Source organism: Podarcis vaucheri (genome assembly GCF_965113315.1).
Source record: "Podarcis vaucheri genome assembly, chromosome: 9".
Lineage (NCBI taxonomy): Eukaryota > Metazoa > Chordata > Lepidosauria > Squamata > Lacertidae > Podarcis > Podarcis vaucheri.
This window is the reverse complement of record NC_138767.1, coordinates 2,577,551-2,602,754: the sequence shown is the minus strand read 5'-3', so window position 1 is coordinate 2,602,754 and position 25,204 is coordinate 2,577,551. Positions and strand designations below refer to the sequence as shown.

General features: G+C 48.3%; 1 protein-coding gene and 1 long non-coding RNA gene across 2 annotated transcripts in view; one reads left to right on the top strand and one right to left on the bottom strand.

Moving 5' to 3' along the window:
• Positions 1–25,204, bottom strand: part of LOC309540200 — a 46,567-nt gene that overhangs the window by 1,126 nt on the left and 20,237 nt on the right. The gene's annotated exons all lie outside the window — the stretch shown is intronic.
• The window catches only part of SIGLEC1 (sialic acid binding Ig like lectin 1), a 53,329-nt gene that overhangs the window by 18,506 nt on the left and 9,619 nt on the right, over positions 1–25,204 (top strand). The window contains exons 7-18 of the mRNA XM_082236260.1: positions 3,560–3,859; positions 6,056–6,310; positions 7,619–7,921; positions 9,072–9,326; positions 12,428–12,730; positions 14,122–14,382; positions 15,933–16,238; positions 17,728–17,979; positions 18,684–18,989; positions 20,001–20,252; positions 22,198–22,500; positions 24,626–24,880. Of these exons, the coding sequence (XP_082092386.1) occupies positions 3,560–3,859; positions 6,056–6,310; positions 7,619–7,921; positions 9,072–9,326; positions 12,428–12,730; positions 14,122–14,382; positions 15,933–16,238; positions 17,728–17,979; positions 18,684–18,989; positions 20,001–20,252; positions 22,198–22,500; positions 24,626–24,880 (3,351 nt within the window). The remainder of the gene's footprint in view (positions 1–3,559; positions 3,860–6,055; positions 6,311–7,618; positions 7,922–9,071; positions 9,327–12,427; positions 12,731–14,121; positions 14,383–15,932; positions 16,239–17,727; positions 17,980–18,683; positions 18,990–20,000; positions 20,253–22,197; positions 22,501–24,625; positions 24,881–25,204) is intronic.

Sequence of the window (25,204 nt, the reverse complement as noted above, 5' to 3'; positions counted from 1 at the left end):
GGACACGTTCCAGTTTGTCAGTGTCCTTCTTGAATTGTGGTGCCCAGAACTGGACACAGTACTCCAGGTGAGGTCTGACCAGAGCAGAATACAGTGGCACTATTACTTCCCTTGATCTAGATGCTATACTCCTATTGATGAGGCCCAGAATTGCATTGGCTTTTTTAGCTTAAAACACTTAATTGTAAATTTAAAACACTTAATTTAAAACACTTAATTGTAAAAGCAGCATAAAATACAGTATAAAAACATGAATGACAATAAAATTCAAAGTTCAGAAATAAATTTAGGGGAAATCCATCTAATAAGCATTCTCAGTACAGTCATACCTCATGTTACGTCGCCTTCATGTTATGTTCTTTCAGGATACGTCCCGCGGCGACCCAGATGTACCAGAAAGGGTTACTTCCAGGTTTCGCCGCTCGCACATGTGCAGAAGCGCAAAATGACGTTACGCGCATGAACAGAAGCAGCGAGTCGCAGCCCGGCAGACGCGCCGCTGCGGGTTGCATTCTTTTCATGTTGCGAACGGATCCCGTTCACAACCAGAGGTACCACTGTAGTGGCGCCCTCCCTGAGGAACACCCTCCCATCAGATGCCAAGGAAATAAACAACTATCTGACTTTTAGAAAACGCCTGAAGGCAGCCCTGTTTAGGGAAGTTTTAAATGTTTGATGTTTGATCGTGTTTTTAATATTCTGTTGGAAGCCGCCCAGAGTGGCTGGGGAAACCTAGCCAGATGGGTGGGACATATATTATTATTATTATTATTATTATTATTATTATTATTATTATTATTATTCCCCACTCCTGCTGTATTTGAACCTTTCCAACAGTGGATAGGAATGTTTTTCAGCCTGTAGCAAAATCCCTGCATTAAATGGGGGTCATCTGGCATAGAGCTGAAATACAGTTGCTTACAGATGTCCCTACTCCCATGGAAAAAAACGGAACTGATTCACAAAACCATCAATTTTCACTTGATTGGGTGCTGAACAAATTGGCTGGCATTCTATACGGATAGAAATAATAGTTCTGAAGCAATCAACATACTCCCTTGCCTTAATCCATCCTTTCATTTCTTTAAAAGATTCATTTTTTAAAAAAAAAAAAATTACAGTGGTACCTCGCAAGACGAAAAGAATTCGTTCTGAGAGTCTCTTCGTCTAGCGGTTTTTTCGTCTTGCGAAGCAAGCCCATTGTCGGATTAGCGGATTAGCGCTATTAGCGGCTATTAGCGGCTTTTAGCGGCTTATCGGCTTATCGGATCAGCTGATAAGCGGCTTAGCGGCTTAGAAAAGGGGGGGGAGGGGGAAAAAACCGAAGGAACTCGCAAGACATTTTGGTCTTGCGAAGCAAGCCCATAGGAGATTCATTTTGTGAAGCACCTCCAAAACGGAAAACTCTTTCGTCTAGCGAGTTTTCCGTCTTGCGAGGCATTCGTCTTGCGGGGCACCACTGTATTACAGTCCTATCCCACCTTTCCTCCAAGAACTCAAGGTGGCGTACCTAGTTCTCCTCCTCCCTATTTTATACTCACAACGACTCTGTGAGGTAGGTTAGGCTGAGAGAGACACGGTCTGGCCAGGACCGTCTTACCCATAGGTGCTAGGGTGCGGGGCACCCGGGTGCCGGGCTCTCAGAGACGCCAGGCTGAGAGTTCGGGGCCCGAGAGTTGAGTCCGGGGAAGAGCCCGTCTGTTGGTCAGAGCGCCGCAGTGGGTTCTTCTGCGAGTTCAGGGGAAACCGAGCCAGCGAGACACTGAGGCAGCTGGCCATTCGGTCCCACCCCCCTGCATGCCTGGGACTGGGCAACCGGGGGGGGGGCGCACCAGGCAGATCTTTGCACCCCGGTGCTGCATATGCTTAAGACAGCCCTGGGTCTGGCTCCTGGCAAACTGAGTGGGGACTTGTTTCCGAGCACAATTCAAAGTGTTGGTGCTGACCTTTAAAGCCCTAAACGGCCTCAGCTCAGTATACCTGAAGGAGCGTCCCCACCTCCATCTTTCTGCCCGGACACTGAAGTCCAGCGCCGAGGGCCTTCTGGCGGTTCCCTCACTGCGAGAAGCCAAGTTACAGGGAACCAGACAGAGGGCCTTTTCGGTAGTGGCATCCGCCCTGTGGAACACCCTCGCACCAGATGTCAAAGAGAACAACTACTACCAGACTTTTAGAAGACATCTGAAGGCAGCCCTGTTTTGGGAAGCTCTTAATGTTTGATGTATTACGGTATTTTAATATTTTGTTGGAAGCCGCCCAGAGTGGCTGGGGAAGCCCAGCCAGATGGGCGGGGTATAAATAATCTATTATTATTATTATTATTATTATTATTATTATTATTATTATTATTATTCCCTGTTCTCCCAGGTCCTAGTCCAACAGCAACACCACACAGGCTCCTATATGATATTCCAAGGGTCGGTCACAACCATAGAGATGATCTGCAGGGCCAGCCCTACAATTAGGCAGATTATTGTCCGGTGTTGGTTTCTGTGGGGCAGGAAGTGGCACTGAGGTGTGGAAAGACAGAGCTCTGCGTGCCCCTTGCCCAGCCTGCCATCCTCTGAGCCAAGGATGGGAAGATGTCAGGTTTGCGGAGACAACTTAGGTCTCGGTTTGCTTTTTACTAAAACCCTGAAATCCACATGCAAAATGGCAGTTTGAAATGGGAAGCAGCATGCACAGGGCTTATTCACACTTCATTTTCACCCCACACTTTTCAGGGCAGAGGTCTGTAGTTTAACACTTCGTGTCCAAAGGTCCTTCTCCCTCCCCATTTTTCTCCGAAGATTTCCCCCATGCAAACCGCTCTTTAAAGCCAAATCAGAGCCGGCAGCAATTTGGGTTTTTCGCAGATTGATGTTTGTTCCAATTGAGCTCTAAAGAGCAGTTTTTCTGGGGGAAAGCTCCAGAGAAGGGAAGCTTGGACACGGAACTTTAAAGCACGGACCCTGCATGGAAAGAGCAGAGGAAAAGTGAGTGTGGATGAGGCCTTAGAATTGTGAGACAAGGGACTTCTGGCCCTGAAGCCGATCCTGGAATTCCCTGCCACTTTAGGCAGCTGGGATTCAGGGTAGAGTAGAAATTCAGTCCTCATTTAAATGCAAACTTATCTAACTTGTACTTCCTGGGAAAATACGCAAACCGAAACGCAGCTCTCCTTTGATATTCTCTCTTCCTAGAATTTTGCAGAACACCTCTCCCACCAAAAGTGCAAAGCTGAGCAGAGAGTGTGTGCAGCCATGCGCATGTTAGTGGGAAAGACATACAAAAAAGCATTATATTAGAGAAAATGGCATGCAAGAATGTATGTGTTGGGAGAAAATGCACACCCACATATGCAACATGCAATATTTTGCAAGCTAACATGGAAATGTGGAGAACTGAATTTAAGAAGGGAGACATAAAAGACGAGAGAAACTGAAAGTGGTCAATTTGTCCGTCCTAATTTGGGATCAGTGCGGCGTTTCTGTTCAGTTGGAGGGGAGGCCCTCCTACGAACCTGGAAATGTACCTGCTCCTAAGGTGTGCATGCAACGATCTTGTTTCTCCTGCACAGACCCTCCGAGGGCCCCTTCCCTCTCCTTGTTCCAGGAGACCCAGGAAGGGCAGCTGGCCATCATCTACTGCACCGTCGACAGCAACCCCCAGTCCGCCCTGAGCCTTTACCGGGACAAGCGGCTGATCGCCACCACCAGCTCGCACTCGGCTCCCAGCCAGCGGATCAGCATCAGCACCACACGCAACTCTTTGAAGCTGGAAATCCAGAAGGTCGTTCCAGGAGACCAGGGCGAGTACCAGTGTGCAGCCTCCAACGCGTACGGGAACGCCACCACTGCGAGATTCTTCGGTGCTCAAAGTAAGATTATTGCAATGGGTTGTGTGTGTGGCTGCCTCTGGGACTTCAGCTGGTGCAGAATTTGGCAGCCAGGTTGCTCACCAGAGCAAGCCGCTTTGAGCATATAAATCCAATCCTGGCTGCCAGTTAGTTTCTGGGTCAAATTCAAAGTGCTGGTTTTGACCTATGAAAGCTTAAATGGCTCAGGGCTGCAATACCTCAAGGACCGCCTCTGCCCTTGTGAACAAACCCAGACCCTGCGATCCTCCTCTGAGGCCCTTCTTTGGGTGTCTGCTCTGCGAAAGGTTCAGAGGGTGGCAGCACGAGAACAGGACCTTTTCTGTTGCGGCTCCCCACTGGTGGAACACTCTCCCCAGGGAGGCACACCTGGCGCCTTCATTGCATATCTTTAGGTGCCAGGAAAGAAACATTCTTCATCAACCAAGCCTTTGGCTGTTCAGCAATCTATGGCCTTTTAAATGTGTGGTGGGGTATTGTTCTTTATATCATTATGTTATGCATTTTGTGTTTTTATATTGCAAAACATAACATCTCCAGTTAAAAAACTCTCAGGCAGAGCAGAGTGAGACCCCAGAGTCTGTTCAGCTGCAAAGTCCAGTGATTCGGCTCAATATGAAACCTCTTTGTATCTCCACTTGATTAGGGCTTGCCCTTCTAGCTTTGCTTGGTTAACACCACTCATCAGTTGGACGTGGTTTCTGCACAGCACGGGGGTTGGACTAGATGACCCTTGGGGTCCCTTCCAACTCCACATTTCTATGAGGTTGAATCCTGACAAGAGAGAAGTACTGTTTTAGGGGACAGGAGGCGGGTGGGTGTGGGGGACTCCCTGGTCCTGAATGGGGTAACTGTGTCCCTGAAGGACCAGGTGCGCAGCTTGGGAGTCATTTTGGACTCACAGCTGTCCATGGAAGCGCAGGTCAATTCTGCATCCAGGGCAGCTGTCTACCAGCTCCATCTGGTACGCAGGCTGAGACCCTACCTGCCCGCAGACTGTCTCGCCAGAGTGGTGCATGCTCTGGTTATCTCTCACTTGGACTCCTGCAATGTGCTCTGTGTGGGGCTACCTTTGAAGGTGACCCGGAAACTACAACTAATCCAGAATGCGGCAGCTAGACTGGTGACTGGGAGCAGCCGCCAAGACCACTTAACACCGGTCCTAAAAGACCTACATTGGCTCCCAGAACATTTCCGAGCACAATTCAGAGTGTTACTGCTGACCTTGAAAGCCCTAAACGGCCCAGTACACCTGAAGGAGAGTCTCCACCCCCATCGTTCTGCCCAGACACTGAGGTCCAGCTCCGAGGGCCTTCTGGCGGTTCCCTCACTGCGAAAAGCCAAGTTACAGTGAACCAGGCAGAAGGCCTTCTTGGTAGTGGCACCCGCCCTGTGGAACGCCCTCCCACCAGATGTCAAAGAGAAGAACAACTACCAGACTTTTAGAAGACATCTGAAGGTAGCCCTCTTTAGGGAAGCTTTTAATGTTTAACAGACCACTGTATTTTTTTTAAAAAATGAAAAATTAAGACCACTGTATTTTAATACTTTGTTGGAAGCCGCCCAGAGTGGTTGGGGAAACCCAGCCAGATGGGCGGGGTATAAATAATAAATTCTATTCTAGTCTATGATTCTGTAATCTTTAAATTTCTTCCATTCAATTTTAATTCAAAATCCTTTATTAGGCATAGCACACCACACATTAACAAACAAACATCATATACAGACTGTATAAAATACGGGCTCAGCGAACACAATTTATCCCAGACCTATTCTTAACTCCAGGAAATAAATCAATGTACATAGATAATATAATACAACACAGCAACATCACCTACCATTAAAAACCACTAAGTCTCTTTATCATGGCCCATTCTCTCTTCATGGACAGCATTTAAAAATTCAGCCGCTATTAAAGTAATTTGGTCATCGCTGTCCGCCAGCAGGTCCTGAACAGTTGGTTGTGTAAAAATCTGTCTATTCAATTTTAGGGCCTCAAATAATTGTTTTCTGGCATGACTGCCAAGATCACAGGAAAAGAATATATGCTCTAGAGTATCGGGTTCCTGTTTTCTGCATTTGCAGAGACGCTCTGATTCTGGGATAGCTAAGTATCTTCCTCTCACTACCACCGAGGGAAACATGTTAAATCTGGTCTATGATTCTATGATCAACGGTCTCTGTTTGCTCTTCTCCCAGCTGCTAGGGTGGTGGCCAGCCCTGCCCAAGACTTACCCGAAGGCGAGCGAGTCACCCTGACCTGCATGTCCACCTTGGAGCTGGGAGCTGGGACCACGTACACGTGGTACAAGAATGCCAAGTGGCTGCAGGAGGGGGTGGAGAGCTCCCTGGTCTTTCCGGCGTTGGCCAGCGGCGATGCAGGAACATTCCACTGCGTTGCTCGGAACGAGAAGGGCAGCAGCACATCGCCAGCCATCACCCTGCGCGTCTTGTGTGAGTAGCCCATCCAACCCATCTCATAAAACGTGGCTGGAGCCATAGCGGCCTAGAGCAGGGGTAGGGGAACCAAGGGCCACATTGCCTTATGGGAACCCTATAGGGCCCGCATGTCACTGGTGGGTGGTGCTAGAGGAAAGATGTTATGTACTGAAGTTCTCACCCTGGGCCAGCAGGGGGATACTGTAGATAGTTATGCAAAGCTAAAAAAGCCAATGCAATTCTGGGCTGCATCAATAGGAGTATAGCATCTAGATCAAGGGAAGTAATAGTGCCACTGTATTCTGCTCTGGTCAGACCTCACCTGGAGTACTGTGTCCAGTTCTGGGCACCACAGTTCAAGAAGGACACTGACAAACTGGAACGTGTCCAGAGGAGGGCAACCAAAATGGTCAAAGGCCTGGAAACGATGCCTTATGAGGAACGGCTAAGGGAGCTGGGCATGTTTAGCCTGGAGAAGAGGAGGTTAAGGGGTGATATGATAGCCATGTTCAAATATATAAAAGGATGTCACATAGAGGAGGGAGAAAGGTTGTTTTCTGCTGCTCCAGAGAAGCAGACACGGAGCAATGGATCCAAACTACAAGAAATAAGATTCCACCTAAACATTAGGAAGAACTTCCTGACAGTAAGAGCTGTTTGACAGTGGAATTTGCTGTCAAGGAGTATGGTGGAGTCTCCTATTTTGGAGGTCTTTAAGCAGAGTCTTGACAACCATATGTCAGGAGTGCTCTGATGGTGTTTCCTGCTTGGCAGGGGGTTGGACTCGATGGCCCTTGTGGTCTCTTCCAACTCTATGATTCTATGATTCTATGAAATGAAGGATCGAAAGTGACGTTCAGTGATTCAGCTCAGTGATTCAGCTCAGTTCAGAGGGTGGCTGCATCTGGCTGTGCTCTGATGTCCATCGATCCCACCTTCGTCGCCAGAGTTAAGTTTAATTGGATAGTTTTAGAAAGTTGTTACAGTAATGTGGTACTGGAGCTCTATATAACCAGGCTGACTGAGCCCTTCAGTTCAGTTCTGTTCTGGCCTCTGAATAAACAAGAGCTGTTTGAAGAATCGCTGTGTCGTCTGATATGTTCACCCACAACTTAACACGAAGGTGGGTGGAGCGATGATGGGACACTTAGCTTTGTTCCAGGAAAGGGTTGTGGTTGATTCTTGCACTGTAGGGGGTTGGATTTAATACTTTGTTGGAAGCCGCCCAAGGTGACTGGGGAGACCCAGCCAGATGGGCGGGGTATAAATAATAAATTATTATTAAATTATTATTATTATAACGGATTGTTTTCCACTCCAAAGATGCCCCCAAGCAGCCGGCGCTGAGGTCCTTCCTGGAATCCCAAGGAGGACACCTCGGTGTCATCCAGTGCACAGTTGACAGCGAACCAGCCTCCGAGATAACTCTGCGCAAGGGTGACACGCTGATCGGGTCCACCACCATTGCCCACTCCTCCGCCGACCCAAGAGTGAGCGTGATCCAGTCATACAACACACTGAAGGTGACCATCAAGGGCGTGAGGCTGGAAGATGAAGGAGAGTACCTGTGTTCTGCTCAGAACCGCTATGGACAATCCACAGCCTCCATGGACTTCACAGCAGAAAGTAAGTCACAGAGATTTGAGAAGCTAGCGGTCCAGTTGTCAAAAACCTCCCCCCCCAAAAAAAATGGAGGTTACGCTTTATATTACATCCAGACCCTGATATTCTTTCCTTCCTACCTGCCCTCCTTAAGTGGCATGTTATGTACTGAGTTGAATAGGATCCAAAAGGCAGCAGTCTGATTGGTCCTAGAACAATAGGATCCAGAATGCAGCAGTCTGATTGGTCCACAGGAGCCACCCAATCCAGCTCCTGGTGGAAGTGAATCCGCAACCTGATTGGCCTACAGTCCTGGAATTAGCTAATCACGTGGGGCCCATTGTGTAAATAATGTATATAAAGCAGATATTTGGGGGAACTCCTATTCCTCACTACTATGAGCTGAATAAAGAGCATGAAAGCCACACTCGACTCCGAGTATATTTCAATGCCCCTTGAGGATCCCTTCTATGATCGATTGCTGCTGTATCTGTGTTAACCCATTAGGGTTTACTCCCCTTTAAGGCATTCACCTCTGAATCACAGACTTGTAGAGTTAGAAGGGACCCAACTGCCTGCAATACAGGAATTGTTGTTGTTGTTTAAACTTTTTAAATTTTTTTACAACATAATCAACAACAGCTCATACATACAAACAAACCCACCACCACTGACAATTAAAACATATCAAAATTAAACTCCTATCCCCTTACACAAAGAAAACATATCATAAAAATAAAATTTCCCTTATCTTGTAAATGGCCTCCTTATTTACTTCTTGTATACTGTTTCTTTTATATGTGATTATTACAATTTTTCCTAATTATGACTTTAAAAACCACAAAGTCTCCTGTAGGAATTAATCGAAACAAGTCCAGGTGTATATTTGGGGGCACTGTTTGGTAAAGTATTCTCTGCATTTCCCCCATTCTTTTTTTAAATTCTTGTCTAGGCTGTCCCCTAATTGTCTTTGTTAATCTGGCCAATTCAGTATAAATTCTTTTTTTCCAATTTCTGTTGTTGTTAGTTATTTCTGCAGTTTATATACTGCCCTTTATCTAAAGATCTCAGTGTGGTGCCCGGCATCAAGGACACAAGAAGCACACCACAGCTAAATGCAGGAATCGCAGCTGACAATTGCCCCTGTTTTATTTCCCACCCAAATGTCCTCCAGCTGCAAGAATCACCGTCTCCCCGTCCTCAGCGGTGCGTGAAGGTGAGGCGGTCCAGCTGTTCTGCGAGGTCAGCAGTGATAACACCACCTCAAGCAACTACACCTGGTACAAGGATGGTCTTCCTCTCCCCGAGGTCCGTGGGGATTCCCTGGAGTTCCAGCGAGTGTCCAGAGGCGATTCGGGAAACTATCGCTGCCAAGTGGAGAACGAGAAAGCCAGCAAGAGCTCCACCGCTGCCACCCTGTCTGTGCTGTGTAAGAGTCTCTGCCTTTTGCAGTTTTGTTCAAGATCAGAGGTCAGCAAACTTTTTCAGCAGGGGGCCGGTCCACTGTCCCTCAGACCTTGTGGGGGGCCAGACTATATTTTTAAAAAAATAATGAATGAATTCCTATACCCCACAAATAACCCAGAGATGCATTTTCAATGAAAGCACATATTCTACTCATGTAAAAACACCAGGCAGGCACCACAAATAACCTAGTTGTTTAGTGGTTTAGTCGTGTCCGACTCTTCGTGACCCCCTAGACCAGAGCACGCCAGGCACTCCTGTCTTCCGCTGCCTCCCGCAGTTTGGTCACACTCATGCTGGTAGCTTCAAGAGTACTTTCCCACCATCTCGTCCTCTGTCGTCCCCTTCTCCTTGTGCCCTCCATCTTTCCCAACATCAGGGTCTTTTCCAGGGAGTCTTCTCTTCCCATGAGGTGAACAAAGTATTGGAGCCACAGCTTCAGGATCTGTCCTTCCAGTGAGCACTCAGGGCTGATTTCCTTCAGAATGGATCGGTTTGATCTTCTTGCAGTCCATGGGACTCTCAAGAGTCTCCTCCAGCGCCACAATTCAAAAGCATCAATTCTTCGGCGATCAGCCTTCTTGATGGTCCAGCTCTCACTTCCATACATCACTACTGGGAAAACCATAGCTTGAACTATATGGACCTTTGTCGGCAAGGTGATGTCTCTGCTTTTTAAGATGCTGTCTAGGTTTGTCATTGCTTTTCTCCCAAGAAGCAGGCGTCTTTTAATTTCGTGACTGCTGTCACCATCTGCAGTGATCAAATAACCTAGAGATGCATTTTAAATAAAAGGACACATTCTAGTCATGTAAAAACATGCTGATTCCCGGACTATGTGCAGGCTGGATTTAGAAGGCGATTGGGCCAGATCCAGCCCCCGGACCTTAGTTTGCCTACCCATGTTCAAGATGCTATCACATTAGACTTCCAGAAGTATCTCCCTGCAAACACTCACACACAAAATATACATATAGCAAAGGTAGGCAAGGCGATTCCCTCCCGTCAGCCGACTTCATGGCTGTAAATTAATAAGATGCTCTCAGATCTATTTCATAAGAGATAATCCAGGATATCACATCTATGTAGGAAAACAGCATGTCCTCTGTAACCTGCCCCACCCGTCTTTGGGCCATGGCTCTTGGATTTACAGACAAACAAAATGTACAGTGGTGCCTCGCAAGACGAAAAGAATCTGTTCTGTGATTCTCTTCGTCTAGTGTTTTTTTCATCTTGCGAAGCAAGCCCATTGACGGATTAGCGGATTAGCGCTATTAGCGGCTTTTAGCGGCTTATCTGCTGATCGGATCAGCTGATAAGTGGCTTAGCGGCTTAGAAAAAGGGGGGAGGGGAAAAACCCCGCAGGAACTCGCAAGACATTGTCGTCTTGCGAAGCAAGCCCATAGGAAATTCGTTTTGCGAAGCACCTCCAAAACGGAAAACTCTTTTGTCTAGCGAATTTTCCGTCTTGCGAGGCATTCGTCTTGCGGGGCACCACTGTAATGCTAGAAAAAGGAAGGCACAAGATCTACCCACCAGGGAAGAATGGCAGATGAAGCTGATGGACTACATGGAATTGGCGGAAATGACTGGCAGAATCCGAGACCAGGGAGAAGAGTCGGTGGAAGAAGATTGGAAAAAATTTAAAGTATATTTACAGAAATATTGCAAAATTAATGAATGGTAGAAGGATGTTGGAATGAAGTTATATGGTTTTAGCAGAAATGTAATAAAGAATTAAGTAAAAGTTGATTGATAATGGGCAAAAATGGAAAAATTGAAAGATAGACTGTTAAGATAAATTATAGAAATTTTTTTGAGAATGATGGAAAGAATTTGCTGAAATAGTTAACTGAACTAGAATACAAAAAGGGAGGTGTGAGGAGGTCGAGGAAACAAGTAAATGAAAAGTAAAGATATGGAATATTGGATGTGTTTTTAAATGTTTTTGTTTTTAAACGTTTTTGCTTTTTTGCTTCGATGTACTGGTTTTTTTTTCTTTCTTTCTTATTCTGGTTTTCATTTTCTTTTGATGTATTGTAATTTTTTACTGTCTTCCTTTTTTCTCTTTTTCTGTAATTGTTAAAATTTTAATAAATATTATGTTTTTTTAAAAAAAGTAATGCTAGAAAAAGAGGCAACGTCATAAATGTGTATGAAATTATGCGTGTCCTTGAGAAAGAGAATAGAGACAATTTTTTCTTCCTCTCTCATAACACTGGTGGACATCCAATGAAGCTGAACATTGGAAGATTTAGGACAGTTAAAAGAAAGCACTGCTTTACCTGAAAGAGCATCTCCACCCCCATTGTTCAGCCCATACACTGAGATCCAGCTCCAGGAGCCTTCTGGTGGTTCCCTCACTGCAAGAAGCCAAGTTACAGGGAACCAGGCAGAGGGCCTTCTCGGTGGTGGCACCCGCCCTGTGGAACACCCTCCCACCAGATGTCAAAGAGAAGAACAACTACCAGACTTTTAGAAGACATCTGAAGGCAGCCCTGTTCAGGGAAGCTTTTAATGTTTAACAGACCACTGTATTTTAATACTTTGTTGGAAGCCGCCCCAGGGGGCTGAGGAGACCCAGCCAGATGGATGGGGTATAAAGTATTAATATTAGGCTCCAGATGAACCTCCCTGAGGTGATACTATAACCTTGAAAGATAGCCCTTGTGGGACCTCCCTCTGATCCTTGCTCCTCCCAACCCACTGCCTTCAAATTTCTCCTTCTTTCCCAACTCCTTATAGTTTCTTCTGAAGTTTCAGTCCTATAAAACATACTATTCGCCAAACACTCTCTATTCAGAGTTATACATTTTCATCACATAAATTAAATGCTATTATCTGATCAGTTGTCAGGCAACTCATTCGGAGCAAGAGATATAATTTCGCATTATATAATTTCGCATTATATAATTATCCAACTCCTTATAGTTTCTTCTGAAGTTTCAGTCCTATAAAACATATGGCACTGTTAATTATAATGCAATTTCGCATTATATAATTTCACATTGGCACGGTTTCAATCGTTAAAAGCCTGGGTCTTACATGTGTGTCCTCTGGTTCCAGACCCCCCTGGGAAGCCTCGGGCATCAGTCTTTGCAGAGACAGAAAGAGGTCGGGTCGCCATCTTCCAGTGTTCAGTGGACAGCAACCCTCCAGCCCAACTGGCCCTATATAAAGGGGGTGAAGTCATGGCTTCCAGCAGCTCAGCAAACAGCGCAGCCTCCCAGAGGGTCAGCATCACGACCACTCCCAACGCCATGCGGGTGGAGATGAGAAACATCGAGCCACAGGACGAAGGCAGCTACAACATCACAGCCACCAACACCTACGGCTCTTCCTCCAGACTGGTGTACTTCCGTGTGCAGAGTGAGTGCAGAGAGGCTGCGATTGTGGCGCTGATAATAGCCGTGTGTCTATTTCAATGTTGCCGCCATATTGCCAGGCATGGAGAGTCCTCTCCTCCCTTCAGCAACTTCACAGACGAGAATTAACGAGCAGTTTATCATTTATAGTTATTTTTATTCAGTTGTCTGGTTGCAAGCAAAAATCCACATCTCTCCACAAGAAGGGCAGTTAGCTACTCCAGATCCTCCCCCTTTCCAGCCCCCGCAACATCCTGGGCACTAACAGGAAGTGTGGTGTAGTGGTTAAGAGCGGTAGCCTCGTAATCTGGGGAACCGGGTTCGCATCTCCGCTCCTCCACATGCAGCTGCTGGGTGACCTTGGGCCAGTCACACTTCTCTGAAGTCTCTCAGCCCCACTCACCTCACAGAGTGTTTGTTGTGGGGGAGGAAGGGAAAGGAGAATGTGAGCCACTTTGAGACTCCTTGAAAAAGTAAAGGTAAAGGGACCACTGACCATTAGGTCCAGTTGTGGCCGACTCTGGGGTTGCACACTCATCTCGCTTTACTGGCCGAGGGAGCCGGCGTACAGCTTCCGGTTCATGTGGCCAGCATGACTAAGCCGCTTCTGGCGAACCAGAGCAGTGCACGGAAACGCCATTTGCCTTCCCGCTGGAGCAGTACCTATTTATCTACCTGCACTTTGATGTGCTTTCGAACTGCTAGGTTGGCAGGAGCGGGGACCGAGCAACGGGAGCTCACTCTGTCGCGGGAATTCGAACCACCGACCTTCTGATCAGCCACATGACCCGGAAAGCTGTTTGTGGACAAACACCAGCTCCCTCAGCCTGAAAGCAAGATGAGCGCCGTAACCCCATAGTCACCTTTGACTGGACTTAAATGTCCAGGGGTCCTTTGTCTTTACCTATACAGTCATACCACATGTTACGTTTGCTCCATGTTGCGTTTTTTCATGTTGCATCCCACGGCGACCCGGAAGTACCAGAAAGGGTTACTTCTGGGTTTTGCCAGTCGCGCATGCGCAGACGTGCAAGATGACATCACGCACATGTGCACAAGCGCCGAATCGCAACCCATGCATGCACAGACGTGCCGCTGCGGGATGCGTTCCTTTCATGTTGCGAACGGGCCTCCAGAACAGATCCCGTTCACAACCAGAGGTACCACTGTATAGAAATATCTGCATGAATGAATAAATCCCCTGAGCATTCATTCTTTGCTGCATTTAAGCCTGTTACCTAGTTTCCTGGAATTCTAGACTTGTTCCATTGGAAGGGACCACCGGGGTCATCTAGTCCAACCCTCTGCAATGTTGGAATCTTTGGCCCAACCTGGGGCTCGAACCCATGACCCTGAGATTAAGAGCCCCATGCCTGACTTTCTTCCCCAATCCAGCTGCAAGAGTTCTGGCTTCGCCATCCCCCGAGTTGCTGGAAGGAGAGGCGCTCACCCTGAGCTGTGACGTGATGGGGTCTGCTCCCGAGGAGTCCACCTTCTCCTGGTACAAAAACAGCAAGCGCCTCCAAGAGAGCGATGCCAGCACACTCACTTTCAAGGTCATCACCAGCAGCGACGCTGGATCCTACCATTGCAAAGCCCACATGCTGGATGAGGCCAGCACCAGCGTCTCTCCAGCCATCAGCATAACTGTCTTTTGTAAGTGGCAGTGTTTTTGCCGGTAGCATCCCTAACCTGGATTAGACTCCCTGCAGTCAGCTTGGGGTGGGCGATAGCCAGACGTTAAGCATGCAATGAGGAAATGCCACATCCTTCCCAATCCCAAGGGACAGATTCATTAACATTAACATTAACAAAAATGAGGTCCAGCGCCGAGGGCCTTCTGGTGGTTCCCTCCCTGCGGGAAGCCAGGTTACAGGGAGCCAGGCAGAGGGCCTTCTCGGTAGTGGCGCCCTCCCTGTGGAACGCCCTCCCACCAGATGTCAAAGAGAACAACAACTACCAGACTTTTAGAAGACATCTGAAGGCAGCCCTGTTTAGGGAATCTTTTAATGTCTGATGCATTATTTTAATATTTTAGTATTTTAATATTTTGTTGGAAGCCGCCCAGAGTGGCTGGGGAAACCCAGCCAGATGAGCGGGGTATAAATAAATTTATTATTATTATTATTATTATTATTATTATTATTATTATTTAACATGTGACCTGGAAATCTGGAAATCTGGAAAATTGGATCCCCTCCAAAGTGATGCCAATGTTTTGTGCTCATTTTGTGCTGTTTTGTGCCACGAACCCTGCATTTCATGCCACCCCCTGAAACAGAGTAATTCATACTCAGACCAGGAGCAATGGGTACCCCCCACAAAACCCAAAACCGTCCGATTCACCCCAAACCAGTACCAAACTTTTGCAAGAGTTTTAATAAAAATAAAAATAAATTGTATTATTTATACACCCCCCCCCCAAATCCGGCTGGGTTTCCCCAGCCACTCTGGGCAGCTTACAGAATACATAAAACACAATAAAGCTGTTTCGTGCCCCCCCACAAATGGAGTAACTGATACTCAAACCAGGGGCCATAGGTATCCCCACTAAAATCCAACCCTGGAGGGTGGGGATTCGCAACACACAATGGCCCAAAATGAGCCCAAAACTTTGGCATCGGTTTGGAGTGGATCCAAAATTCCTGGTTCATGCGTTAATGAAGCTCCAAGGGACCTCCAAGCCATTTCAAACTGGATTCCTCCGTGGCACTGCCTACGGGTGATCAAAAATCCGGTTGTGTTTCTCCTTGAGAGTTATAGACAAAATCTTTTCATAATCTATGGCCTTTTAAAGGGATGACATGAGGGTATTTTCTCCCCCTCCCCCTTTACTATTATTATATTAAGTACAGCCATACCTCAGGTTACAGATGCTTCAGGTTGTGTTTTTTTGGGTTACGGACCGCCGAAACCCAGAAGTACAGGTTTCGGCGGTCACACATGCGCAGATGCACCACTGCGGGTTGTGAATGTTGCGGGTTGCGAACGTGCATCCTGCACGGATCACGTTCGCAACCCGAGCGTCCACTGTATTTTGTGTTTTATGTTGCAAACCTCCCTGGTCTCTTGAGGAAGGGCAGTTTTATAAATACGATAAAGGATAAAGTAATAATCATTTGCCTGTCCTGAGTCAACAATCAGCTGGAAAGGAGGTAGCCCCCACCATCGACCCTAAAGCTGGCGTCTCTCTCCTGCCTGCACAGATCCGCCTCGGAAACCTCAGGTGACCTCCTTCCTTCAGACACAGGGCAGGCAAGTGGCCGTCATTCACTGCAGCACCCAGAGTGAGCCCCAGTCCCAGCTGGCCATCTACAAGGGCAGTGAGCTCCTGGCCTCCACCATCAACTCTGGCACGGTGGCACCCAACCCGCGGGTCGGCATATCAGCCTCGTACAACAGCTTGAGAGTGGAGATCTCCCACGTGGTGATGGAGGACGAAGGAGAGTACTTCTGCTTTGCTGGCAATGTGCACGGCAACGCCAGCTCCTCGGTGATGTTCATCGCAGAGAGTGAGTAGGAGAAGGGGTGCAATTGTGTGAAGGGTGGCTCAGCAGGTAGAGCATGAGACTCTTTATCTCAGTGTCACGGATGTTCCTCCCCAGAGCAACAGCGAGGACTCCGGAGAGGAAAGAGGGCAGACTGGGGGGGGGGGGAGTAGAGACTTGATTCCTTCCCACATTGAATCATAGAATCATAGAGTTGGAATAGACCACAAGGGCCATCGAGTCCAACCCCCTGCCAAGCAGGAAACACCATCAGAGCACTCCTGACATATGGTTGTCAAGCCTCTGCTTAAAGACCTCTAAAGGAGGAGACTCCACCACACTCCTTGGCAGCAAATTCCACTGTCGAACAGCTCTTACTGTCAGGAAGTTCTTCCTAATGTTTAGGTGGAATCTTCTTTCTTGTAGTTTGGATCCATTGCTCCGTGTCCGCTTCTCTGGAGCAGCAGAAAACAACCTTTCTCCCTCCTCTATGTGACATCCTTTTATATATTTGAACATGGCTATCATATCACCCCTTAACCTCCTCTTCTCCAGGCTAAACATGCCCAGCTCCCTTAACCGTTCCTCATAAGGCATCGTTTCCAGGCCTTTGACGATTTTGGTTGCCCTCCTCTGGACACGTTCCAGTTTGTCAGTGTCCTTCTTGAATTGTGGTGCCCAGAACTTGAGAGTGATATAAGTCCATTTCGCTCTGGATTGCAAGCTGTTGAAGCAGGCTGCAGGGCAACAGCCACTGTTAGATTTGGCTCAAGAGGAGGAGGGGCTGGCCGCACCTGAGTCTCCTCAGAGCAGGAGGAAGAGCTGGGTATTAGGGCAACGTCGGCCCAGCAGGAGGTGGGGAAAAAGGTGGAGGATATCCTGCTGGCACAGACAGCATCATCCAGTGGGACCAACTGATTCATCCAGTGGAGCTCAGATTGCAGCTACTGTGTATTTACTAAATAAATCTAAGAGTAATTAACCTGCCAAGGGACGCGGGTGGCGCTGTGGGTTAAACCACAGAGCCTAGGGTTTGCCGATCAGAAGGTCGGCGGTTCGAATCCTCGTGATGGGGTGAGCTCCTGTTGCTCTGTCCCAGCTCCTGCCAACCTAGCAGTTCGAAAGCACAAAGTGCAAGTAGATAAATCGGTACCGCTCCAGCAGGAAGGTAAACAGCGTTTCCGTGCGCTGCTCTGGTTCGCCAGAAGCGGCTTAATCATGCTGGCCACTTGACCCGGAAGCTGTACGCCGGGTCCCTCGGCCAGTAAAGCGAGATGAGCCAGAGTCGGCCACGACTGGCCCTAATGGTCAGGGGTCCCTTTACTTTTAATTAACCTGCCAGCTTGCCGTGTCTTGTATGAGAGAGACATTGTAAATCCTGACACTCAAGGTCATGGGTGTTCGAGCCCCAGGATGGCCAAAGAGATTCCTGCATTGCAGAGCAGCCTTCCTTTTTTAGATCTGCCCATTAACAGAGCTCTGTTTTCCTGCCTTCCATGGTCGGGCTGCTTAGCTGCAAGAATCTGGATTTCTCCTCCGGATGTTCTCGAAGGGAATGCAGTGAACCTCACCTGTGCAGCTGACAGCAATACAGCTGGCGATCCGCACTACACCTGGTATAAAAACAACAGGTGGTACGCTGAAGGCGCATCGAATATGCTGTCACTTCCCCACGCTACTGTGGCTGATGCTGGCTTCTACTACTGCACGGTGAAGAACCAGGAGAGGGTTCGGAACTCCTCCTTGGGCACTCTGAACATCCTCTGTAAGTCCCTCAATTTACAAGCTGTTGTTGCCCAGTCCCTGTGGTGGTGGGTGCCCATAGAGCAGAAGGAAGGGAGGCCACCTGTAGGTGGCGCAAGAGACAGCGGTAGGCAGAGTCAGCCAAACGTAACTTTCTTCTCCTACCTGTTGAGTTCTACAAAGGCAGCACTGAGACTATGAGCTGTGCATAAATTCTGTGGAATAAATAAATAAGGATCAGGAGAACTGAGGCCTGCAATAATAATAATAATAATAACAGCAACAACAACAACAACAACAACAATAATAATTTATTATTTGTACCCCGCCCATCTGGCTGGGTTTCCCCAGCCACTCTGGGCGGCTTCCACAGAAACAAAAAATACACTAAAATCACACATTAAAAACTTCCCTGAACAGGGCTGCCTGCAAAAGACCCCTTAACGCTACCCCTGCCTCCCCTCATCAAAAATGCAAGTATGATGCTTCTAATTTGCATAATTTCCAAGCAGTTGAAATCTTGCAAGTTAACTGTGCATAAGATGCAATCACACTATACTGCATTTTGATGCATCCCCCAAAAAAACTTGCTTAGATCAAAACTGAGAAAAATAATGGGCTGGCTACATTTTAAACCCAGAATGCGTACGCACATCTTTTTGTTACTGCTGCATAACTCAGTCCCCTGATTCTGCTGATTTCTCTCCTCTTTCCCCCTACTGGAAGATCCTCCCAGGAACGCTTTGGTGAAGTCTTTCCTGGAGACCCAGAAAGGGATGCTGGCCATCATTGTGTGCTCTGTCGAAAGCAACCCCGGGTCTGTACTCTCCCTCCTCCGAGGCAGCAAAGTCCTCGCATCAAGCTCTTTCCAAGCCAGCCGGGCGCCAAACCATAGGCTGAACGCCGCTGCCTCTCCAAACTCCTTGAGACTCGAGATCAAAGATGTCGGCCTGGACGACGAGGGGATGTACGAGTGCCTGGCTAGCAATGGCATTGGCAAGACCAGCACCTCCTTAGACTTCACAGTGGCGAGTGAGTGAAGACACCTGGCGCTTGGGGAAGGGTTGTAGCTCCGTGGCAGAAGGTCCCAGAAAGTCAATCCCCAACAGCTCCTCTAGGTAACTGGGGAAGTAGGTCAGACCCTAGAGAGCCCATCTAGTCTAGTATTTTGTTTTGTGGCCAGCCAGGTATCCCAATAGAAAGCCCCCAAGCATTACCTGAGTGCAGCATCTTTCTCCCCGCTTGTGATTCTCCAGCAAGTGGTCTTCACAGGTGTATTCAATACTGGTAGGAGAGCACAGCCATGTTAAGATTCCTGCTCCGTGTTTGCAGTCATGAGATTGTTGTCTATCACATGACAGTGTATGTTTTCATTCCACAGGGTGGGAAGTGACGGAGACAGGATGTTTTGGTATTACTGTGTTCCGTGAAGTGGGACTATTGTCCTTTGTTCTTTCTCTCTTTGCTGTCTGATGAGAAAGAGGAAGGAGCAAAGGCAGAATGCTCAGAGTGTAATATATGTAAATAAACGTAGATTAGCCACAATGCTGTGCTACTGAGTTTGTTACGCAAACTGCGAATACTCTGCGGATCCCTAAGTGTGCTAATGCCTTTTGGCATCAGTCGCTGTGATGTTCGGGCAGAAGAAAGCTTTTGACGCTCCTGAACGATTGACCAGGAGGGAGAGAACATGCCAGCCAGGTGTATGTCTCTGCCAGGGTCTTACACGAGAGTAGGACGCTCCTAACAAGCCATTGTGGCTAGTGGCCATTGGTAGACTTGGCCCCCATTCATTTTGTCTAATCCTCTTTGAGAGCCATTGAAGTTGGCGGCCATCATTACATTCCATGGCTGCCAATTTCGTTGTTTACTTTAGTACCGTGTCAAGGAATGCTTCCAAGCAATACAGGCACAGTATATTTTTGTTTTCCATGTCAATGTACATTAAACAATGATACTTAGCACAGGCCAAGGAAGCCAATGATTCCCTGTTGGAGCTGGTAGCTTCAGTCCGTTTCAGCTTCCTTCTTCTCCATCTTGCAGCTACGAGGGTTGTGATTAAGCCAGTCTCAGAGGTGCGTGAAGGGGATCGGGTCTCTCTCGTCTGTGAAGACAGAAGCTCCCCATCAACGGCTGTCTACACCTGGTACAAGAATTCCAGGTGGCTGTCTGAGGGCCCGGCCCCCTCCCTCATCTTCCAGGCAGTGGCAACCAGCGACGTGGGCTCCTACTCCTGCCAAGTTCAGAACGAGAGGGGGACCAGGAAGTCTCCACCTGCCGCCCTGAGGGTGCTCTGTGAGTACAGCAAGAATTCCCTTTTGGAATGGGTTTGTGCGTGGACTTACAAAATGTTCCTTAAACCATGGGGCTGGTCTTGCAATCTGCACACTGGAGCCTGTTAAAATGACCCATTTTGTCCGGGGAAAAGTGAGTCGCTATGCACAGTGCTGATTGGCTAGCACCTGTGCCGTCATGGGTCTACTTTCCTTCTCCTCCTCCACACCTCCCAAACTCCCAGGGTAGTTTTTCAACTTATAAAATGTTGAGTGGAGCAGGGGACAGGAGGAACTTTATAGGAATGGACACATAGGGCTCATTAACTGGGAAAGGGGGATTCTTCTGCTATGAAAAATCTTGAAAACTTTTCAAAAAGGAAAGAAGAAAGAATGACTTGTGCCTTAAATATGGAGGCAGAAGCTAAAGTGACAACTAACTCAGCGTTCTTATTGCTGATCTCTGCACTTGCTGATTACAATCTGGAAGGGAGGGGGTCTGGGCTCTCTCCCCATGGGGAAAAACACTTGATTGTGACTTCCATTTTGGAGACAAGATTGTGTGCATCCTGAGAGACATTTTGAAGACTTGGGGATGGAAGTTCCTGTCAGCCTATTTCCTTCCTTCCTTAGGTACAGTTCAGTCTATTTCTGCAACCATTTGGGTTAGTTTTCATACATTTCTACTGATACAGTACACATATTTAGCACCCAGTTTGATCTAACATATGCCTTATTGCAAGCCATTTCTCCTAATCTGATCCATTTTTGTGAACACTTTCCCTTAATATACAGTACACTTCTTTGGTTGGATAGCTGCGCTGCAAAATCCAGAGAAGTACAAATTAAAATACTGCTTGCATTTCATGTCTCATAGTGAAGTGCAAATTGGAGGGGGTCACATTAAAAAAATGCAAAACAAATTTCTCTCCCATTCTCAGGGAGGACTAGAAACTCTTTCCACAAAGCAATCTGAGGTTTGCAGTACATACCCAGTACTTAGAATTATAGAATCATCGAAGAAGTGGAAGAGACCCAAAGGGTGGCGCTGTGGTCTACACCACTGAGCCTTTGGGGCTTCCCTATCAGAAGGTTGGCAATTCAAATCAAATTCTTCTTTTGTGTTTCAAAAGTTTTCAACCAACCTAGCTTCTGCCAACCTAGCAGTTCGAAAGCATGCCAGTGCAAGTAGATAAATAGGTACTGCAGCGGCAGGAAGGTAAACAGCATTTCTGTGCCCTCTGGTTTCCATCACGGTGTTCCATTGCACCAGACGCGATTTAGTCCTGCTGGCCACATGACCCAGAAAGCTGTCTGTGGACAAAGGCTGGCTCCCTCGGCCTGAAAGCGAGATGAGCATCTCACCCCAAAGTCGCCTTTGACTGGACCTAACCGTCCAGGGTTCCTTTATTATTATTTATTGAATTTATATACCACCCTATACTCAGGGGTCTCAGGGTGGTTCACAAAATAAAATCAAGGTATAAAGCCACAAAATATCTAATAAAAATAAAAACAACAAACCAATAGCCCCCCCCCCAGAAAACACATTTTAAAAGGGCATAGTATGTAAATAAGCCTGGTTAAAAAGGAATGCTTTTGCCTGGCGCCTAAAGGTGTATCATGAAGGCACCAGGCAAACCTCCCTGGGGAGAGCATTCCACAGACGGGGAGCCACTGCAGAGAAGGCCCTGTTCTCATGTTGCCAGCCTCCGGACCTCTGGAGGAAGAGACACACAAAGAAGGGCCTCAGAAGATGATCTCAGGATCCGGGTAGGTTCATATGGAAAGAGGCATTGTGAGGTATTGTGGCCCTGAGCCGTTTACCTTTACCTTTGCCTTAGCTAGTCCAGCTCCCTTGCAATGCAAAAATGCAGGTATCCACGGTTTAAATCCGGCCCTTGCTGCCAGGCCACCACCTCTTGTGCAGAAACATCTTGACATGTGACATCAATTCTCCCCCACAGATGCGCCAAAGAAGCCCTCCCTGACTTCCTTCCTGGAGACTCAGTCCGGGAGCCAGGCCATCATCGAGTGTACGGTTGAGAGCCACCCACTGTCTGATGTCACCCTGTACAGGGAGGGCGTGATCTTGGCTTCCAGCAGCAGTTCTGGGACTCTCCCTACCCAGCGGCTCATTGTCCACTCAGCCCACAACGCCCTGAAAGTTGAGATCAAGGATCTCCGCCTCGAAGACAACGGGGAGTACCGATGCTCCGCTAAGAACACCTATGGGGAGACCACCGCTTCCATGCGCTTCAATGTGGAGAGTGAGTGATTCTCTTCTACCCTCTCCCCTTTCCATGTGGGGGAATGACCCTTTTATGGGTGTCCAGCACGACTGCCAACATGCGGTCACTTTCGGCCCCAGAAGGGGGCAGAACAGGATAGGACAGGGGCGGAAGAGGCTTACGCACGATGCACCAAATGCCACAAAACATAATAATAATAATAATAAATAGGTATTGTTGTGGTGGGAAGGTAAATGGCATTTCTGTGTGCTCTGGTTTCCGTCCCATTGCGCCAGAAGTGGTTTAGTCCTCCTGGCCGCATGACCCGGACAAACGCTGCCTCCCTTGGCCTGAAAGCGAGATGAGCGCCTCAACCCCATAGTCGCCTTTGACTGGACTTAACCATCCAGGGGTCCTTTACCTTTTTACCTTTTACTTAAGGACTTTAGATACTAATAGCAACACTTTGAACTTGGTTACAAGATTTTTTTCAAAGAATCCGCAAACACTTTTTTAAGAGAGAGAGAGAAGTTATTTTAAAAAAGATTATTATTTTTCAAAAAGAAGAAGTAAAATCTTCTCTTCTGTGGTTTCCTCCATCCTCCATTGCATGGCCTTCCGCTGGGCCCCATCCTGCTCTCTCGGAGCGCTAGCCGCTGTGGAGTAGGCTCAGGTCAGGCCTGGGCTCAGCCACATGTCCGTGCTCTCTTACCTCTCCTCCTCAGCGTGGCAAGGTCAGGGCTCCCCTCTTTTTTCTCCTTCCTCTTTCTCTCTCTTCCTTCTCCTTCTCCTCCTTCTCCCTGCATCGGCTCTGGGGTTTTCCTGGCCCCGGAGAGCCGCTGGGCAGTTGGCCGGGTGCTCTCACTCCCGGCTCAATTTGGGTCAAGGGGAGGTCAGCAGTTCCCCCAGCTGACACACCGGGCATCCCCGGTTCCCCCTCGGCAGTGGCAGCAGCAGTCTCAGCAGTCCGGAGCCAGCCTGGTAGTGCAGTTGGCTCTGGCTGGCTTCAGGAGCTGTTTGCTGCCATGGCGCCCGCCATTTTGCCTCACCGGAAGTCCCCATATGATGTGTCTTGTACCGTTGAACCAATCACGCGACATTCATTCCCTACTAATAAATCTATAACCAGTGGCGTAGCGTGGGGGGTGCAGGGAGGGGCGGCCGCACCGGCCGCAACATCGGGGGGTGCACTCGCACTTGCAGCTCTCTGCCCCTACCTGGCTCACTCACTCTCTCTCACTGCAGTGCTAGCTGTGCGAATCCGATCCGAGCCGCCGGGTCGCCGCCCACTGTGGAGGGGGTGGGTGCCAGGTGTGCGGTGCGGAGAGAGAGCGAGGGACTATCTGGGGGAGGGACAGTGCAGTGGCCGCCCAGCGCAGCGCTGAGCACGGGAGAGAACCACACCAGACCAGACCAGGCAGCAGCAAGAAGAAGCTGGCAGCGGCGGCAGGTTAGGGGTAAGGGGGCGCAAATTACTTGCCTTGCCCTGGGTGCTGACAACCCACGCTACGCCACTGTCTATAACACTTAAAATATAAATCCAGGGACATTAAATGAAATCCGGGGACATTCCGGGGACGGATTTTGTCCAGGGACAGATTTGTAAATCCAGGGACTGTCCCCAGGAAACGGAGACATCTGGTAACCATATCCTACACCCATTGCAGCTTCCGGATCAAGCACGAGCAAAGCCTCGCATACAGTGCATTGCAGTAATCCAGCCCTGCAGTAACCAATGCAGGAAGCAGAGGGTGACAAATTACCGTATTTTTTGCACCATAACACTCACTTTTTTCCTCCTAGAAAGTAAGGGGAAATGTCTGTGCGTGTTATGGAGCGAATGCCTGCGGGTGGCGGGGGGGGGATCTGCTGCAGTCGTGAGCAGAGGATCCATGGTTCCCCTTCCTTCCCTCCTCCATGGTTACAAAGCATGGATCCACATGGATCCTCAGGATTTTTGCATTGGGCTACTCCAAACTCACTGTCAGATCACATGTCTGTGGCCACAGCATGAACCACAAAAATCATATATCCACTATTTCATGTAGAATATTTTTTTCTTGTTTTCCTCCTCTAAAAACTATGTGCGTGTTACGGTCTGGTGCGTGCTATAGAGCGAAAAATACGGTATTTTGGTTTCTGTCTTGCTCTTTTCCCTACTCAGATGCCAGGGTCGCGATTGAGCCCTCTCCCGATGTCCAGGAAGGAGCAGTGGCCAACATGACCTGTGTGGTTGTCAGCCAGGCGGCGGGAGAAATGAACTACACGTGGTACAAGAACAGCAAGTGGCTCCAGGGCGGTCCAGAGCGGTCCCTCCTCCTGGTGGGCGTGGCCAGGGACGATGCTGGCTCGTACCACTGCCAGGCAGAGGGGAGGACGGGAACCGTGACCTCTGCCTTGGTCATCTTGAACGTGCTTTGTAAGTTTGTGAGTCTTTGTGAGATCTGTGAAGGCTGCTACAGGGCCAGCTCAGCCCACTGGGCTGTCCCACCTCCGATTCATAGAATTGTACCATTGGAAGGGCACCCAGGGTCATCTAGTCCAACCCCCTGAAGTGCAGGAATCTCAGCTCAAGCATCCATGACAGATGGCCATCCAAATCAAGGGAAGTAATAGTGCCACTGTATTCTGCTCTGGTCAGACCTCACCTGGAGTACTGTGTCCAGTTCTGGGCACCACAGTTCAAGAAGGACACTGACAAACTGGAACATGTCCAGAGGAGGGCAACCAAAATGGTCAAAGG